This window comes from Bos indicus, chromosome 12, assembly GCF_029378745.1.
Source record: "Bos indicus isolate NIAB-ARS_2022 breed Sahiwal x Tharparkar chromosome 12, NIAB-ARS_B.indTharparkar_mat_pri_1.0, whole genome shotgun sequence".
Taxonomy (NCBI): Eukaryota; Metazoa; Chordata; class Mammalia; order Artiodactyla; family Bovidae; genus Bos; species Bos indicus.
The window spans coordinates 32,228,724-32,249,256 of record NC_091771.1 but is presented as its reverse complement, the minus strand read 5'-3'; the positions used below and the strand labels follow the sequence as shown (position 1 = coordinate 32,249,256).

General features: G+C 41.0%; 1 protein-coding gene across 1 annotated transcript in view; it reads right to left on the bottom strand.

The window, feature by feature from the left end:
* Positions 1–1,382: 1,382 nt before the first annotated feature.
* Positions 1,383–20,533, bottom strand: part of LNX2 (ligand of numb-protein X 2) — an 89,705-nt gene continuing 70,554 nt past the window's right edge. The window contains exons 8-10 of the mRNA XM_070800249.1: positions 16,627–16,858; positions 5,255–5,413; positions 1,383–3,580 (exon numbers count right to left, since the gene is read on the bottom strand). Of these exons, the coding sequence (XP_070656350.1) occupies positions 3,445–3,580; positions 5,255–5,413; positions 16,627–16,858 (527 nt within the window). The 3' untranslated portion in view covers positions 1,383–3,444. The remainder of the gene's footprint in view (positions 3,581–5,254; positions 5,414–16,626; positions 16,859–20,533) is intronic.

Genomic DNA, 20,533 nt, shown 5'->3' with positions numbered 1-20,533 from the left:
GTGGTGGGTTAGCAGAGAGGCAGAGAAGGCCAGGGCCAGGTGTTGGGGAGCCTGTCACGTGGGGCTGTCATTCTGAGAACACAGAACCACTGGTCTTGTGAACAGGGTGAGGACGTGGTCGGTGATGACTGGGGTTGGGGTTTAAAGTTACGCTGATGGAGGGGAGTCTGGATTGAAAGAGTGGGAGCAGGCAAGTGCTTGGGAAAACATGTTTCAGGTTTGGAATTCAGGGGCCCTATAGCAGTAGGGCTTCCCTGGTGGCTCAGAGGTTAAAGCATCTGCCTGCAATGCAGGAGACCTGGGTTCGATCCCTGGGTCGGGAAGATCCCCTGGAGAAGGAAATGGCAACCCACTCCAGTATTCTTGCCTGGAAAATTCCATGGGCAGAGGAGCCTGGTGGGCTACAGTCCATGGGGGTTGGCAAAGAGTCAGACACGACTGAGCGACTTCACTTCACATAGCAGTAGGATGCTTGGTCTACAGACTATAGGATTACAGGGCATCAGCGTGTTCAGAATGCCAAGGTGGTGATCAAAGATGGTGCTTAGAACTATGCCTAGAAGTAGGTGATCGGAGCCATAATAAATACCAACACAAAGGCCTGCTGAGAGTCATCACATGGAGGTTCATTCTCTCGAAAGTGGGGAGTGGAGATGAAAGTGGGCAGCATTCAAGCTATGCCTCCAAATATGGGACCATGTGAGCAGGCAGAGAAGGGACAGCATTACAGGGACACAGGAGGGAAGATGACCAGCGTGCGTGAGGGTGGGACCTGGGGCACCTACTGGAGTGATGGGAGTAAGTGTGGCTGCAGAGCCGTAGAAATCCTGACTGAGGTTGGACCAGAGGCCTCGGTTTGAGCTTACTAGGAAACTGGGAACCAACTTGCAACTAAAAATAACCTTTTTTTTTTTTTTAATGCAGGCAGTACCCAAAGTTCTACAAGGATGGAAACCCCAGTGAGGACCGCCTGAGAGGTGCTGTGAGAGGAAGGGGTGAGGAGACCAGCATCGCATCCAACAGAAATGCAAGGTTAGCCACCCTGGAGATTTACTTTCCTAGTAACCACATTCAAAAAATAACAAGTTGGTGAGGTTAATAACTTTATATTACACAATACATCCAGGGTATTAGCACTTCCGCACGTGGCACCTGCCACGTTTCTGGTGCTCAGTGGCCGCCATCCAGAGGTCTGGCACAGGCTGACAGCCCGACAGTCAGAAGGGAGCGAGTGGGCTCCACCTTCAGCAGTGACAATCAGAAGACGGATGTGTGGTCCCGAGGCATCGAGCTTGGGATGCTGTAGTGTGACACAATGCCACAAACAAAAGTAAGGACCACACGAGTCTGCACCTGTGGTGCAAGAAAAGACAGTGCTGCTCTTGTGGAAAGGATGATTTTTATTTCCATCCTAAATGATTATCACATTATTATTTAAACACATTTGAAAAATCCTGAAGTAATGTAAACTGAAGGCACAGAACAAATCAACACATTTAACTTGAGATGAGGGGATTTGAGTATTTTTTTTCAGTAACAATAAATTATGAACAAGTTTCCATCACCAAACATCATTCTGACCGAAAGCTCTGGTCTTTCATAGTAAAACCAAATTAGCTTAAGTTGACTTCAAGATTTCCACAGTAAAATAATATTGGAAAAAAGTCGCCCCTGGGTCCGCTGTAAGCCTTTTATTTATAACAAAGTGGTGGTCAGGATGTTTGCTGATGGACTGCCACTCGCCAAGGATGACACATTCTTTTAAAATGTTTTAAAAAATCGCAAAATGGGCTACAAAATTCTGTTTGGGGAACAGGGGAAAAAAAAAACAAAAAACTTGTTCCATGTCAATTAGAGTAACAAGTAACAATACCAGACTGCTTCAGAAGCCAGTCACCATAGAATAGTAACACACTGCAAGGGGCATTCCACTCTATCTTGGTTAACTATTGACCTTAGAGTGTCATAACAGTCATTGTTGCCATTTCTTATTTAGTAAAGAGATATGTTTAAAAAAACAATTTAAAAACTAACTGGAATAATCTGTGACACGCTACAGAAATGATGCAATGGCTAGGTTTTAAAGTAACATGGTCATGCTTCACAATATACTGTAGTGTTCTAAAATACATTCTCTGATCATTAACACCGTTTATTACAGAGGGCACTTGTAAATTAGCTCAGATTCTGAACTAGGTTTATAAATGAAACTTTTCAAGTATGCATAATATCCATAAGGTAGAGACTTTCCTCTTATTCACTCCATGTGTTCTTCCAGGGGACAACTGTGATGATTAAAGGATAAACAAAATGGGCTGGTCAGTTTTCAAAAACATGTCAGAAAACATGAGACAGTCTAGTGATCAAGGACTGATTGAAAAGTTTTTTTTAAAATCTGGAGTAGGTGGTTTCAGACATTAATATCTTTCAGACTTTTTCCTGAAACAAGTAAGTGTATAACATAAGTAAAGCAATAATGGGGGAAATTAAGGGCTTCTAAAACACTCAAGAGAATAAAATTTAAAAGGCCTATCTTCTACTTAGCTGTGATATATGAGTGTGCATTTAATAGCAATATGCCTTTATTTTTATCATCTAATTGCATAAATCACAAAAACATTCCCAGCCAAGTTTGCTGATAGAAGTATAATACAAACTCTAGAAAATGATTTTTAGCAAAAACTGCTTCAAAATTTTCCTACATAACAAAACATTCCTTTGGAAATGAAATCTTTTAGACTGTCAAGTAAATGCAGCTTTTACCATCTCTAGCACTAAACTATAATTACCTCCCAAATTCTTTTTTCATTGGATAATATCTTTTATTCTGCAGTATTCTAATAATGGTACATTATTTTAAAAAAATGCCTTTAGTAGTCTCAGACTTATGTCTTCATCTATGAGTACTGAGATGAAAGTAGATACAAAATAAGCCAGAAAAATGACCTTTTAAACAGTATCGTTTGAAATGTTGGCACAGATGAAAATGGGGAGCGGCTTTTCCACACTGAGCAGGCGGCCACTCACGGCACTGGCCACCCAAGTGACAGCCCACTTGGCCTGTCTCGGGCACATGAAACTCATTTTATGACTCAGTGACTGAAAACAGAGCTACTGGAAGCCACCTGAGGCAGCCGGCTGGCTCACAGTTTGGGCAGACTTCATTCTTTATTACAGCTCACATTCTGACAACTGAGAACCTGGATTCTGAAAATGTGACCCCACGAGGGTTAGGGGAAGACGGGTTCTGAGCTGAGAGAAATGTGACAAACTCAGGGGAGGAGGCATTTAAATATTAATAACAAAAGGACAAGCCTAGTGGGTTTGGCCCTGTGTGTCCCAGCTGCGTCAGCAGGCCCTAACAGAAACTTGACAAAACCAAAGGGGTTTCTTTCCAAGACCTAAAAAAAAGGAAGCTGTTCGACTTAACACCAAATTCAAAATCTACACCAGGCTGCCAGGCCAACAGATGACGGTCAGTGTGACTTTGTTTCTCTGCTCCTTCAGCATGGGGACCAGTGCCGAGTGGCTCATGCCCACGGTTGACAGGCCGTTCACAGCCACGATCATGTCTCCACATCTGGACAACAACAGACAGAAAGAGTCAGTGTTTTCACGGTATCAGAAATGTTGTCCTGAGATTTGTTTGGCACACTTACCCATTAACTGTCGATGATCAGGCTATATGACTTTCTTTGAGAAATATCTGGGTGATTTTTAAGCCTATGTTGGCTTTCCCTTGTCAACACCCCCATGCCAGCCTCTCCTGTAACTGGTGGATGATTTCAAAGGAAAGCAGAGTAATTTTCACAGAAGCTTAAGCAATGTATAGTTAAGAGAATACATCTGCTGCCTCCTTTAAAAATATCACATGATACATTTGGAGGGGGCTGCTATTTTCATTGATTTTTTACAGCCCATTCATTCGAGGCTTCAATTAAATGAGACCCACACCTCTTTCAGCCAAGGATGCTTACTGTCCTTCGGCTGAATTATCACAAATGGATGGTGAATCTGAAGGCCTTTCTATCTTTTATAATTTTTAGTCTTTATTTTGAATATGAATATGTTACTTTCTTGTGATCTAGTTCAACTTCTTTTAGGAAGTGGAAGTTAATTAGTCTAAAATTCACATGAGACCCAGACTGGTTGAACCCTTGGCTGAGAGAACGGTTATTTCATCCCCGCCTCCCACTCTTTTCTCTGAAGTGATTTTTCCATCTCTACCAGGTGATAGTGGGGTCTGGAGCACACTGACCCTGATGCATTTTCCTCGATATTCTCGAGCTGTTGTTCTGTTTGCAAAATGTAAACTCCCCGATTTGTGCAGCACTCTGACTAGGATGTCAGCATCCACTTTTTAAGAACTGTTTCTTGCATCCAAAATTAGGTCCCAAGAACTTACAGTCACCTGTCTCCTCTGTCTGTATAATCTCCTGATGGAATGCCTCTTTCTTCTCATGGTGCCTGAGCTCTGAGAAAGGCGGCACGGAGGCTGAGAGGGTACTTTTTGCCCAGTGGTGACAATGGCAGGGGCTGAATGGCCTAGACTCCTAGATTAATTGCTGTCAACGACTTCCAGCTATTTGACTATGTGCAGCTTTTTTAACCCGAATCCTCAGTGTCTTGCTTATAAAATAGTAACACCAGCAGCACCTACCTCGCGGGCCCATAGCCAGCACCTAGCACCGCGCCTGGCACGCACATCATCCATCAATACTGATGAAACCTCTACTACGAATGCAAGGCCCCACGCTGGCTGCCAGGAATCTAACACAAAATGCAACAAAATCCCTCCCACGTGGACTTGCATGAATTGAGCGTTATGTTGACATAAGTGCTGTAGAGAAAGTCACCTAATGACAGGACTGGACTCAGGTGCTCAGGGCAAGCTTCAGGTCACAATGTGTCCGCGTGACTCTGCGTTACTATTAATCTCACAACAGGCACTGACCTGTGGTACCAAGATGCTTCAGTCTAGATCAGGCCTGGCAGATCTGTCTCTGTAAAGGCCCAGATGGTAGGTTACCATCCTGGGCTCTGTGAGTCACTGGTCTCGGGACTGGCCACTTGGCTCTGCCATCACATCTCAGAAGCAGCCCGGGGAGATAGGTAAACGAGGGAACGTGGGTATGTTCCAATAAAACTTTATGTACAAGGATGGACAACAGGCTGGACTTGGGAGCTGACCTTGGTCTAGACCGTGTCCATCACAGTAAATGCAAACCACATCATTAAGCACAATAAGACTCACTTTAATCTTCCGTCGTAATAAGCAGGGGTCCCCAGGACAATGGTTTTGATGAAAAAAGGCTGATTGGTGTGGTTCTCTTCGTATCCGCCGACGATACTAAAGCCCCAGCTTCCCAAGTAGCTTCTTCGTAAGACTATGTCATGGCAGCTATGAAGGGCACTGTCAACAAGAGACCAAGAAAAATTAGTGTGAGGGCTTTTTATAGCCTGTTCATCTTTGTTGTAACTCCACACCATGGTCCGTGCATCTATTACGGATGGGGAGCAACATACAACATGCTAGAACATGTGCTCTGGTTTCTTAGCTCAATGAGCAGCATTTAACAGAACACGGACACCAGTGGGCTGTCATCTGGGGCAACAGCTCTGCTGTCCCTGGTGGGTGGGGGTGGGGGCCCTTCCACTGTGTGTGCTGGCATGTACACACACCTGCTTATTTGCATTGTTTGATCTTCTGCAGAAGATTCAGAATAACAAAAACAACCTGTACTGTCCTAAAACATCAGGCCAACACATGGGACTCCTCTCTACTGGAAGCCTTTTTACACATTAACGACCAAAGATGTAGTAACACCACAAGCGTGGTGGGATCGCAAAGAGACAGACACAACTTAGTGACCAAACACCACCACAGTTGATTTATAATGTTGCTTTAGGTATACAGCTAAATATCCCTTGTTGCTATGTTTCCCCTTTGGTAACTGTAAGTTTATTTTTGAATGTCTGTGGGTCTGTCTTGTAAATAAGCTCATCTGTATCATTTTCTTTTTAGATTCCACATGTAAGTGACATTATGTGATATTTCTCGTAGTCTGACTTCACTCATGATAATCTCTAGGTCCGTCCATGTTTCAGCAAGTGGCATTCTGTTCTTTTTGTATGGTGAGTAATATTCCACTGTACTGTGTACCACATTTCATTATCCGTTCCTCTGTAAGTGGACATTTAAGTTGCTTCCATGTCTTGGCTATCGTGAGAAGTGCTGTTGTCAACACAGGAGTGCGTGTATCTTTCTGTATTATAGCTTTGTTTGGATATATCCCCCTAGTGGGATTGCTGGATCACATGGTAGCTGTTTTTAATTTCTTGAGGAACCTCCATACTGTTCTCCATAGGGGTTGTAGCAGTTTATATTCCCCCCCCACAGTGTAGGAACTTTCCTTCTCTCCACACACTCTCCAGCATTTATTAGTAGACTGTTTGATGCTGGTCATTCTGTGAGGTGGTACCTCACTGTATCTTTATTTGCATTTCTCTAATAATTAGTAATGTTGAACACCTTTTCATGTACCTATTGGCCACCTGTATTTCTTCTTTGGAGAAATGTCTATTTAGATCTTCTGCCCATTTTTTGATTGGGTTGTTCTTTGTTGCTGCTGTTTCAGTGTTTAAGCTGCTTATATCAATACATTTTAGAAATTAAACCTTTGTTGGTCACATGTTTGCAAATATTTTCTCCCATTCTGTAGGTTGTCTTGTTTATGGCTTCCTTTGCTATCCAAAAGCTTGTAAATTTGATTAGGCCCCACTTATTTTTGTTTTTATTCCTATTGCCTTGGGAGACTGACCTAAGAAAACATTGGTATGATTATGTCAAAGTGTGTTTTGCTTATGTTCTCTTCTGAGTTTTATGGTGTCCGGTTTTAAGTCTTCAAGCCATTTTGAGTTTGTTTTATGTCTGGTGAGTGGATGTGTTCTAACTTCACTGATCTGTATGCAGCTGTCCAGCCTTCCCAACAGTACTTGCTGAAGAGACTCTTCCTCATTGTACACTCTCACCCCCTTGGTCGGAGGTTACCTGGTTGTAGGTGTGCAGGTTTATTTCTGGGCTCTGTTCTGCTCCATGACCCATGTCTGTTTTCGTACCACTACCATGCTGTTTCGAGCACTGCAGCTTTGTAGTATTGTCTGATGTCTGAAGGACTATGCCTCCTGCCTTGTTATTTTTCTTCAGTATTGCTTTAGCAATTCTGGTATTTTATGGTTCTATATGAATTTTAGGATTATTTGTTCTAATCCTATGAAAAATGTCATGGGTAATTTGATAGGGATAGCATTAAATCTGTAGATTGCTTTGGGTAGTATGGCCACTTAAACACATTATTGACCAGAGACGTATTTTTTTTTTTGCCCTGTTAGAACAGAGCCTGGACCACCTAGGCTGGAACCCGGGGATAGGAATACACGTGCCACACAGCCAAAAAAAATCCAGAGACGTATTAATATGTCTTTTGTCACGCAAAAGTATATTTGACCAGAGACATTTCAATATTCACTTACATAACAAATTGCCAGCCACAGGTGGTGGTGGTGTTCAGCTGCCCAGCTGTGTCCGACTTTTGAGACCCATGGACCGCAGCACGCCAGGCCTCCCTGACCCTCACCATCTTCTGAAGTTTGCCCAAGTTCATGTCTGTTGCATTGGTGATGCCATGCAACCATCTCATCCTCTGAGGCCCTCTTTTCCTTCTGCCCTCAGTCTTTACCAGCATCAAGGGCTTTCCCTGGAATTACCTTGCTTTCTCTATGATCCAGAGAATTTGGCAATTTGTTTGGTTTTGGTATCAGAGTGATGGTGACCTCACAGAACGTCTTTGGGAGTGTTCCTTCCTCTTCAGGGTTTTGGAAGAGTTTGAGAAGGTATGGTTTAATTTCTTCTTTGTATACTTGGTGTGAAGCCATCTGGTCCTGGACTTTTGTTTGTAGGGAGTAGATGGGAGGAGAGTTGAGGGAGAACATATACATGCATATATATGGCTGAGTAACTTTGCTGTGCACCTGAAGCCATCACAGCATTCGCAATCGGCTATACACCAATATAAAGTAAAAAGTCTAAGACAGTAAAATTACAGATTCTATTTCACTTCTAGTAATCTAAAATTACCTATTTCTTCTTGATTCAATTTTGGTGGGCTGTATGTTTATAGAAACTTATCTGTTTCTTCTAGATTGTCAAATTTGTTGGTATTTAATTATTCATAGTTTTTTTGTATTTCTCTCATGTTTTTTTGTATTTCTGTGGCATTGGTTGTTATGTCTCCTTTTATATTTCTTATTTTGCTTATTTGGGTTCTCTCTTTTCTTCCTGGTGAGGCTGGCCAGAGATTTGTCAATCTTGTTTATCCTTTCAAAGAACCAGTTCTTGGTGTTGATTTTTTCCTGATTTTTTTAAAATCTCTATTTTATTTCCTCTCTGATCTTTTATTTCCTCCTTTCTGCTAACTTTAGGTTTTGTTTGTTCTTTTTCTAATCGTTTCAAGTGGTAGGTTAGGTTATTTCAGATTTTTCTTGTTTTCTTGAGGAAGGTCTGTATTGCTTTGAACTTCCCTATAATTTTGCTGCATTCCCAGATTTTGTATGACTGGCTTTCTCTATCATTTGTCAAGGTATTTTAAAAAACTTCCTCTTTGATTTCCTTGTTGACCCATTGATTTTTTAGTAGCGTGTTGTTTAGTTTCCATGTAATTGATTTTTCTTCTTTTCTGTGGTTAATTTCTAGTTTTGTACCATTGTGATCAGAAAAGATGCTTGATATAATTTCTATACTCTTAAATTTCTTGAGGCTTATTTTGTGCCCTTGTATGTGGTTAATTCCTAGAGAATGTGCCATGTGCATATGAAAAGAAAGTGTATTGTGGGTTTTTTTTAAATGTAATATCCTGAAAATAGAAATTAAGCCTGTTTTGTTGTATCATTTAGGATTTCTGTTGCCTTACTGATTTTCTGTCTAGAAGGTCTGTCCATTGACATCACTAGGGTATCAAAGTCTCCTACTATTATTGTATACCCATCATTTTCTCCCTTTATGTCTGCTGGTATTTGTTTTCTGTATTTGGGTGCTCCTGTATTAGATGCATGTATGTTGATGAGTATAAAATCCTGTTCTTGTATTGATGCTTTTATCATTATATAGTGTCCGTCTATCTTTCTTTATAGCCTTTAAAGTCTATTTTGTCTGAGTACTACAGCCCCCACTTGCTTGTGATTTGTTGCATGAAATGTTTTTCCACCCCCTCACTTTTAATCTGTGTGTCCTCTGCCCTAAAGTGGGTCTCTTATAAGCAGTATATTATAGCCTCTTGTTTTTTTTTTTATCCAGCTGCCACTCTGTTTGACTAGAGCATTTAGTCCACTGATGTTAAAGGTAATTTACTAAGATATGTATTTTGTTGTTAAATTGATCACTCATGTCTGACTCTTTGCTACGCCATGGACTGCAACGCGCCAGGTTTCCTGTCCTTCACTATCTCCCGGAGTTTGCTCAAACTCATGTCCATTGAATCAGTGATGCTATCTAACCATCTTATCCTCTGTTGCCCGCTTCTCCTCCTGCCTTCAATCTTTCCCAGCATCAGGGCCTTTTCCAATGAGTTGGCTCTCATTGGAAATTTTACAGTTTGTTGTGATCCACACAAAGGCTTTAGTGCAGTCAATGAAGCAGAAGTAGATGTTTTTCTGGAATCCCCTTGCTTTTTCTATAATCCAACAAATGATGGCAATTTGACCTCTAGTTCCTCTGCCTTTCTAAATCCAGCTTGTACATATGAAGTTCTCGGTTCACATACTGTTGAAGCCTAGCTTGAAGGATTTTGAGCATTACTTTGCTAGCATGTGAAATGAGTACAATTGTGCGGTAGTTTGAACATTCTTTGGCATTGCCCTTCTTTGGGACTGGAATGAAAATTGACCTTTTCCAGTCCTGTGGTCACTGCTGAGTTTTCCAAATTTGTTGGCATATTAAACACAGCACTTTAACAGCATCATCTTTCAGGATTTGAAATAGCTCAGCTAGAATTCCATCACCTTCACTAGCTTTGTTCTTAGTAATGCTTACTAAGGTCCACTTGACTTCATACTCCAGGATGTCTGGTTCTAGGTGAGTGATCACACCATCATGGTTATCTGGGTCATTATGATATTTTTTGTACAGTTCTCTATGTATTCTTGCCACCTCTTCTTAGTATTTTCTGCTTCTGTTAGGTCCATACCGTTTCTGTCCTTTATTGTGCCCATCTTTGGTCAAAATATTCCCTTGATAGTTCCAATTTTCCTGAAGAGATCTCTAGTCTTTCCCTTTCTATTGTTTTTCTCTGTTTCTTTGCAAAGTTCACTTAAGAAGATTTTCTTATCTCTCGTTATTCTCTGGAACTCTGCATTCAGATGGATATATCTTTACTTTTCTCTTTTGTCTTTCGCTTCTCTTCTTTTCTCAGCTATCTGTAAGGCCTCCTCAACCAACCATTTTAGCTTTTTGCATTTCTTTTTCTTGGGAATGGTTTTGATCACTGCCTCCTGTACAATGTTATGAACCTCTGTCCATAGTTCTTCTGGCAGTCTATCAGATCTAATCCCTTGAATCTATTTGTCACTTCCACTGTGTAATCATAAGGGATTTGATTTAGGTCATCCCTGAATGGCCTAGTGGTTTTCCCTACTTTCTTTAAATTAAACCTGAATTTGTCGACAAGGAATTTATGATCTGAACCACAGTAAGCTCCTGGTCTTGTTTTTGCTGACTCTACAGAGCGTCTCCACCTTTGGCTGCAAAGAATATAATCAATCTGATTTCGGTATTGACTATCTGGTGATGTCCATGTGTACAGTCATCTCTTGTGTAGATGGAAGAGGGTGTTTGCTATGACCAGTGCGTTCTCTTGGCAAAACTCTGTTAGCCTTTGCCCTGCTTCATTTTTTACTCCAAGGCCAAACTTGCCTATTACTCCAGGCACCCCTTGACTTCCAACTTTTGCATTCCAATCTCCTATGATGAAAAGGACATCGTTTTTGATTTTTTTTTTTTTTTGGTGTTCTAAAAGGTCATTATAGAACTGTCCAAGTTCAACTTTTTTGACATTAGTGGTTGGTGCACAGACTGGGATTACTGTGATACTGAATGGTTTGCCTTGGAAACGAGCAGAGATCATTCTGTCATTTTTGAGACTGCACCCAAGTACTGCATTTTGGACTCTTTTGTTGACTATGACAGCTACTCCATTTCTTCTAAGGGATTCTTGTCCACAGTAGTAGACATAATATTTATTGTAGTATATATGTATTTATTGTCATCTTAAACTTTGTTTTCCCATTCATTTTATATTTCTTCTTTGTCCCTTGTTTTTTCTTTTTGTTTTTCCTTTTGTGGTTTGATTTTCTTTTGTATTATATTTACATTCTCTTCTTTCTGGTTTCTGTCAATCTATTTTATATTTTTGATTTGTGGTTATCTTTTTTCAAGTATGTTACCCACTTCCTATATCTATTTGCCTTAGACTGGTAGTCATACAGCCTCAAATTCACTTTAGAGGGGGAAAAAATCTACATTTAATTACTCTCCTCCCCCACATTTTATATAATTTTGATGACCTCTTTTATATCTTCGTGTTCATTCTTTTGTTGTTCAGTGTGGTCATCACTTTCATGGAATTATTTTTTATTTCTTTTTTTAACATATTTTCGACTGGGGGGGTTCTTTGCAGAAATTTAACACCTGTGCTGGCAATTTGTTATGTAAGTGAATATTGAAACACCTGCATTTGAGTAAACTCAAATCGTATCAGCAACGTTTTTTGCACTTAATGTATTTATTTGAAACTTTGTACATGTCCTACTGTGAAGCATTCTAGTATTTCATTAAAGCATGGCAGGCAGTGTGGCGGATTCCTCTGTTCAGGGGATCACAACATCTATTACAAAAACACAGTGTTTCACTGTGCTTTTCCCTGGAAGAGCAGACGCTACACTTTCTGGTGGCTTTTTTTTTTTTTTTTTTGTCCTATGGGTGGTATTTCCTCTAGAATATGTTCTTTTATCTTCCATGATAGTAAACAAAGTGGATCTTTGAGGGGGGTTCTTTTAGAAACACAAAATTTCGTGATGCATCAGTTTTGAAAGGATCTGCCTGCCAATTCAGGAGACATGAGGAGTGGGTTCGATCCTTGGGTCAGGAAGATCTCCTGGAGAAGGAATGGCAACCCACTCCAATAAATTTTCCTGGAAAATTCCATGGACAGAGGAGCCTTGCAGGCTACAGTCCAAGAGGCCACAGAAAGTTGGACACAACTGAGCACATTAATTGTATTACTCTCTAAAAACATATGTCTCTGGTCAATGATATGTTAATCTGTGTACTGGCTTATATAAGTGATTTATTTTCCACTTATGATTTTCTCTTCCCTGTAGATTGTTACCTTTTTTTTCTATTTAGAGAAGACCTTTCGATCTTTCCTTTCAGATATGTTTTCAGTTCAGTCCCTCAGTCGTGTCCAACTCTTTGCAACCCCATGGACTGTAGCACGCTAGGCTTCCCTGTCCATCACCAACTCCTGGAGCTTGCTCAAACTCATGTCCATCGAGTCAGTGATGCCATCCAACCATCTCATCCTCTGTCATCACCTTCTCCTCCTGAATTCAATCTTTCCCAGCATCAGGGTCTTTTCCAGTGAGTCAGTTTTTTGCATCAGGTGGCCAAAGTATTGGAGTTTCGGATATGTTTAGTATTGCCGTATTCTTTAGTTTTTGCTTGTATGAGAAATCCTTTTCTCTCCCTCTGTTCTAAATGATAATCTTCCTGGGGAGAGCATCCTGGGTGGTATAGTTTTCTCTTTTCAGGACTTTTGAATTTATCTTGCCACTACCTTGCCTGCTGCCATTCCTGCAGAGAAGTCAGTTGATAGCCTTGTGGGGGTTCCCTTGTAATCAACTTTTTCTCTTGCTGCCTTTAGGATCCAGTCTTTAACTTCTGTCATTTGTATTATACTACGTCTTGGTGTAGGTCTGTTTGGGTTTAGACTGTTTGCAACCCTCTGTGATCCCTGAACCTGAGTATCTATTTCCTTCTTTAGGTTTGGGATATTTTCAGCCATAATTTCTTCAAATACATTTTGATTTCATTTTCTTTCTTCCCCTACCAGAGTCCCTACTATGAGTAGACTGGCACACTTTGTATTACCCCATGGCACTGTTTATTGCTTTCACTCCATGCCCCCCTCCCCCCAACTTGGCTCTCTGCTGTCCTGACTGGGTGATTTCCATTATTCATTCTTCCAGGCCATTTATTCATTCTTCTGCATTATTCATTCTGCTATTCATTGCCTTCAGCTCAGCTTTTGTCTCTGCAAATGAGCTTTCTTATTTTTCTTGGTTTTTCTTTATATTTCTAGTTCATTTTTACTCTGCATTTCTGTCCATAGCCTTTCTTAATTCCTTCAATATTTTCATCATCTCCTTTTTAAAACTGGTGTCTATAAGACTGAAGAGGTCTTTCACTGTTTGTTCTTTCAGGGGAATTCGCTTGGCCTTTTAACGGGAAACGGTTCCTCTGCTTTATTTTACTTCTATTTCTCTCATTCTGAGTTTAGGAGAAACTGTGGTCTTGGGGGGCTATTTATATGAAGGGGCATCCCTGTGTCACTTGTGAAGGTTTAATATATTTGGTGCGAGGGCTGTCTTTAGCATGAATGCCTGCCGCCTCTCCTCAGTGTGTGCCGGTCATGTCCCCTTGATGGGTGTGTACAGATGCAGTGGCTGGCCTGCTCCTGGAGTTTCTGGTGGCAGGGGTGGTTTGGGCATACCCCCAGAGCACATGGTGGGTGTGGAGGCAGCTCGAGACCACTCTTGGAGTCCCAGGGGAGCAGCGATGGTGGTTTGTGGCTGTTTCTGGCATCTGGGCGGGTGGTGGCTCACATGATGGTGTCTTGCGACCACACCTGGAGTCCGAGAAGGAGACGGCAGCAACTGTGACCCTCCTGGTGTCTGGGCAGGCAGCAGTGGTGGCTCATGGCGGCTCCTGGATCCTGTGCAGGCTGTGTCCTGCCCTCTGTGAGTATGCATATGGGGAAAACGGCAGGTCCTGCCCCTTGCCTTGCACATCCCCAGACACTGGCACCTGGTCTCAAGGGTGGCCAGCCGTCCTCCGTGTACACCCTCTGTAGTCGCAGCAGATGCCCACCACTCCCCGGCTGTTTCTGCACAGCCAACCCCAGTCCTCTCCCGGGTCTCATTTCTGAAGCCCAAGATTCTCTTTGTCCTTTCAGCTCTCTGAAGTCGTCTGCCAGCATCCAGCAGGCACTCTGTAAGACTCATTCCATGTGCAGATGCATTTTTGATATGTTTGTGGGAGAAACTGAGCTTCAGGTCCTTCTACTCCACCATCTTGACCACTTATCTGTTTTTCGTTCTCAGGATTGCTCTGGCTATTTGAGGCCTTTGTGCTTACATACGAATTTTAAAACTTTTTGTTCTAGTTCTGTGAAAAATGCCACTTATAGACATTGCATTGAATCTGTTTATTGCCTTGTACTATATTGTGTATTTCTCACCTAAAATCTTTGTTACTGTTCCTGGCACATCAGAAAATGCTCTGAACACAGGAAGAAGTGCTAACCCCAAAACTAGCCTGGGATAACAGAAAAGGGGAGCTACAAGTAGCAGGGGTGTTTCTTCAGGACTTCACTGGTCCTGTCCTGACCAGAGGCAGAGGTACCTGTGTGGAACTGCTCAGCGTGAGGGCGCAACTTCACACAAAGACTTTTGGGATGAGTGTTTATAATCAGTTAGGCTCCTTCTCAGGGCCAACATCTCACAACTTAGATGGCATGTCTGTAGGAACTGAAAAGCATTATAGCTATGTTGACTTTTTAATGGGCAGAAAGATCACTTTTGGTGCTTGAAATAAACCTATGAAGCAGTTAATCATCTCTGTTGTAAAAAAAAAAAAATCTTTCTCCACAAAAGCCCTATAGGTCCCCGTGACAGTAATTCTATTACAATTTTGGGCCTTCTTTTCCCCGTCTTATCCTTTTAACCAAGAGGACAAGTCAGCAAATTAAATTAACTAAGTTCAATAATGTTCTTACTTTTTTCTGTTATTCTTTATGTGAAAATACTTTATAAACCGTACAGCACCATATAAATGCTATTAGTAATTTATTCCAAATGAAACCAGATGGCTCAGAAACTGGTACATTCTTACTACTTAAAGAATCAATCATTTTCACACTGGGTTAAAAGAATGTTCTGTCATAGTTCAATTTCAGTATTCTTCTCTACAGTAAGAATCTGAACTGAGCTGGAAAAGAAGATGATAATATAATGGGCATCCTCCCTGCCTCAGTACCAAACCACACAGCCATGGTCTGGAGGTCCCAAACGTCTCATGACCAGATACTAACCAGCTGAAGAATGTCCTGGCTGGTCAGCCGGTCAAAAGCCATGACCTCTTTCTAACAGGGGTTAAGAGCACGTACTCGTGAACATCAGTGACTTGGCCTACAGTCTCTCTATGTCCAATAAAAACTCAGTTTTATATTCCTTTTAAGGAAGAGTTAAAAGGATTAAGAAAGGGCTTTTAGAACAGCTCTGGGACAGGAAGACACTTTGACCTGGTTTTCCCAGTGGAGACTACACCTGAGTCTCAGCATATGTCAGAGTGAAGGTAAAGGATAGTCTTCTGAGCAAGGAGAATGAACGCCCACTCTCACGGCAGCCCACGTGGGAGCCTCTAATAGCACGTGTCAGCACCTCCCAGCAGTGTCAGAGTAAGGCTGGTAAAGGACAGTCTTCTCAGCAGGAGACCGAATGCCCACTCTCATGGCGGCCCACGTGGGAACCTCTAGTAGGGGTCATTTTTATAAGCATATGTAAATCTCTTCAGCTTAGTTCTTATTGTTAAATTTACCTTTTTGACTCTAATAATCTAAGAAAAACTGGGGGCTTCCCAGGTGGCTCAGTGGTAAAGAATCTGCCTACCAATGCAGGAGACATGGGTTTGTTCCCAGGGTCGAGAAGTTTCCCTGGAGAAGGAAATAGCAACCCACTCCATTATTCTTACCTGGGAAATCCCATGGACAGAGGAGCCTGGTCTACAAACCATGGGGTCACAAAGCACGAAGAAAAACTGACCTGATTTGAAGTCGTAGCTGCTGCTGCTGCTAAGTCGCTTCAGTCGTGTTTGACTCTGCAACCCCATAGACGGCAGCCCACCAGGCTCCTCTGTCCCTGGGATTCTCCAGGCAAGAATACTGGAGTGGGTTGCCATTTCCTTCTCCAACGCATGCATGCGACCCCACAGCTGGCAGCCCACCAGGCTCCTCCGTCCCTGGGATTCTCCAGGCAAAAATACTGGAGTGGGTTGCCATTTTCTTCTCCAATGCATGCATGCTAAGTCACTTCAGTCATGTCCGACTCTGTGAGACCCCATAGATGGCAGCCCTCCAGGCTCCCCTGTCCACAGGATTCTCTAGACAAGAACACTGGAGTGGGTTGTTATTTTTATCTAACTAAAGCCTCTTTCCTTCCTCATTAACTTTGCTGTGCTACACCCTGATAAAGGCTGTAATGACAATTTTCCATAAAAGAACAGAAAAGCCTCAGCACCTGGGCAGCCCGAGCCACATGACCCACGACGGGGACCAGCTAGCGTCGTACTCGTTCTCGCTGACGGCGCTGAGTGGCTCGTCCAGGCCCTGGGCAGCCTCCTCCACCACCTGCACCTCCAGCGCTTTCAGGGCCACTGTGGGGGATGTGGCACTGGCTTTCAGCATTGCCACAGCCTCACTGTGGCTTAAATTGGTCAAATCAATGCCATTGATGTTCAACAAGATGTCACCTGTTCAAATGAAGAAACAAGGAAAATGAGTTACCAAGTGGTTACTTCCCTATGAATCCTGTTATCTGTAAACTAATCAACAAAGGTTAGGTCCAAAATCTCTGATGAGATAAGAGACCATTTTTCTCTTCTTTGTAATTCTAGAATACTGAGGAAAAATCCAGTTCACAGAGAACACTCCCAAACAATTCAATTTTTTTTTTTTAAATGTAGTAATATACAGGAAAAGTTGTGGCTGTGGGATTCAGTCGGGTTCACATTGTCAGTGCTGGTGTAGCAGCGGACAGGCCCTGGACACTGTCATTTCTCTATCTACAGTTCCTTCCAATTAAGAAAATGATTTGATCTTTTGCCCTTAGAAATGGATTTTTAATACATTCTAGGCGATGGCACCCCACTCCAGTACTCTTGCCTGGAAAATCCCATGGACAGAGGAGCCTGGTGGGCTGCAGTCCATGGGATCGCGAAGAGTCGGACACGACTGAGTGACTTCCCTTTCACTTTTCACTTTCATGTATTGGAGAAGGAAATGGCAACCCACTCCAGTGTTCTTGCCTGGAGAATCCCAGGGACGGGGGAGCCTGGTGGGCTGCCGTCTATGGGGTCACACAGAGTCGGACACGACTGAAGTGACTTAGCAGCAGCAGCGGCAGCAGTTTATATTTATACAGTTTTATACATCTAGACAGCTCTACATAGCTCACACAGTGCAAACCTATCAGAGTATGTAGAGAGGGTATCCTTGGGCCAACACAAATGAAATTCATGATTCGAACATGTCCTGCTTGAGGAAGAAAAACAGTGTCTGTTGCTAGGCTGAGTAATATAATGAAAAAGAGCAATGCAGCTTATATAAAAGGTTAGGAAGGAAAGGATTAGTTTTAATAAGAAGCACAAACATTTGTACTAAGAAAGTCCAGAGTAATCCTCTCCTAATTCATTAAAGCAAACATTCTCTTTGTAGAAAATTAAATATATATATATATAAATAAATAAAATTACCTCAAATTCCACAACAGAATGAATAACTTTACAAAAACAGCCTTATAAAGATATAATTCATATACCATTCAATTAAAGTCTGTGATTTTATGGTTTTATAGTCAGAGATGTACAACAATCACATGTCATTTTTAGAACATTTTTATTACCACCTCCAAAACCCTATACCACTAATCTTAAACAACTACTAATCTATTTTCTATCTCTAAAGATAGATATATAGACATATAAATATAATTTGGATATTTCATATATATGGAATCATGTAGTCTTTTGTGACTGGCTTCTTTTACTTAGCATGTTTCCAAGATTCATTTCTACTGTACAGTAGAATGTGGGAATACATCATTCTTTTTTATGGCTAATTAATATTCCATTGTATGCATGAATCACATTCTCTTCATCCATTCACTAGTAAATGGACATTTGGGATGTTTTTACTTTTTGGCTATTATGGAAAGTACTGCTATAAACCTTCATGTACAAGTCTTTTGTGAACATATGTTTTCATTTTTCTAGGAATGGAATTGCTGGGTCATATGAGAACTGTTTAACTTTTGAAAGAACTGCTAAACTGTTTTACAAAACAATCGTACCATTCTGTAGTCTTGCTGGCAAATTATAAGTCAGTTTCTCTACATCCTTGCCAATGTTTGTTATTGTCTTTTTAAACTATATTCATCCTAGTGATGAATTTGCATTTCCCTAATAACTAGTGTCACTGAGCATCTTTTCAAATGATTATTGGCCATTTGTGTATCTTCTTGGGAGTAATGACTATTCAGATCCTTTACCCATTTTAATATTGGTTTATCTCTTATTATTGAGTTATAAAGGTTCTATAAGTACTCTAGATACAAGCCCTTCATCAGATACATAATTTATAGATATTTTCTCCGATTCTGTGGGTTGTTTTTTCCCTTTAATGATGTATCCTTTGCAGCACAAAAATCTGTGATTTTGATAAAGTTCAGTTTACTGTTTTAGATTTTTAGTTGATTTACAATGTCATGTTAGTTTCAGGTGTACAGCAGTGATTCAGTTTTATATATATATATATATAAATACATAGATCTTGAGCATCTTTTCACATGCCTTTTGGTCATCTAATGTCTTCTTTGGAGAAATATGTTTAGATTATCATCTGCCTGTTTTTTGATCGTTTTGTTGTTTAGTTTTTGATATCTGAGCTGTTTGTATATTTTGGAGATTAACCCCTTGTTGGCTGCATCGTTTGCAAATATTTCCTCCCATTCTGTAGGTAGTCTTTCTGTTTCGTTTATGGTTTCCTTTGGTGTGCAAATCTTTTAAGTTTAATTAGATCTCAATTGTCTTTATTACCATTACTGCAGGAGATGGATCCAGACATTGCTTCAGTTTTCATCAGTGTTCTGCCTATGTTTTCCTCTAGGAGTTTTATAGTATCCAGTCTTACATTTAGTCTTTAACTCATTTTGAGTTTATTTCTATATATGGTGTTAGAGAATGTTCTCAATTCATTCTTTTACATGTAGCTGTCCAGTTTTCCAAGTACCACTTACTGATGAGACTGTCTTTTCTCCAGTGTATATTTTTCCCTCCTTTGTAACTGACTATAGGTGTGTAATTAATTGACTATAGCATTTATTTCTGGGCTGTCCTGTTTCATTGATATATTTCTCTTCTGTGCCAGTGTCATACTGTTTTGATTACTGTACCTTTGTAGTATAGTCTGAGTTCAGGCAGCCTGATTCCTCCAGCTCTGCTTTTTTCTCAAGGTTGCTTTAGCTATTTCAGATATTTTGTGTTTCCAAATTTTTAGTTTTTTTTCTAGTTCTGTGAAAAATGCCATTGGTAATCTGATAGGAATTGCACTGAATCTGAAAATAAACAAACTCCTTTTGACAATACTGATTCTTCCAATCAAAGAACATGGTATCCATCTCTCTATCTGTCTCATTTTTTATTTCTGTCATCAGCATCTTATAGCTTTTAGAGTACAGGTGTTTTGACTCCTTGAACAGTGAAAGTGTTATTCACTCAGTCGTGTCTGACTCTTTATCATCCCACGGACTGTAGTGTGCCAACCTTCTCTGTCCATGTGATTTCCCAAGCAAGAATACTGGAGTGGGTTGACATTTCCTTTTCTAGGGGATATTCCCAACACAGGGATTGAATCCTGGCCTCCTGCATTGCAGGAAGATTCTTTACTGTCTGAGCTACCAGGGAAACTTGTTAGGTAGGTTTATTCTTGGGTCTTTTATTCTTTTTGATGTGATGGTAAATGGGGTTGTTCCCTTCTCTTTTTTTTATCTTTCATTGTTAGTGTATAGAATTGCAACAGATTTCTGTGCACTAATTTTGTATCCTGCTACTTTACTGAATTCACTGAAAACTACTCCAGTAGTTTTCTGGTAGCATGTTTTGGACTTTCTAAATATTAATATGTCATCTGCAAAAAGTGACAGTTTTACTTTTTTTCCAATTTAGAGTCCTTCTATCAGACTGTTGTAGCCTGGACTTTCAAAACTATATTCAATAAAAATGGTAAGAGTGGACAACCATGTCTTGTTCCTAGTTTTAGACAGAATGCTTCCAGCTTTTCACCACTGAATTTGTTAGCTCTGGGTCTGTCACACATGGTCTTTATTATGTTGAGGTAGGTTCCCTCTATGCTCATTTTCTGGAAAGTTT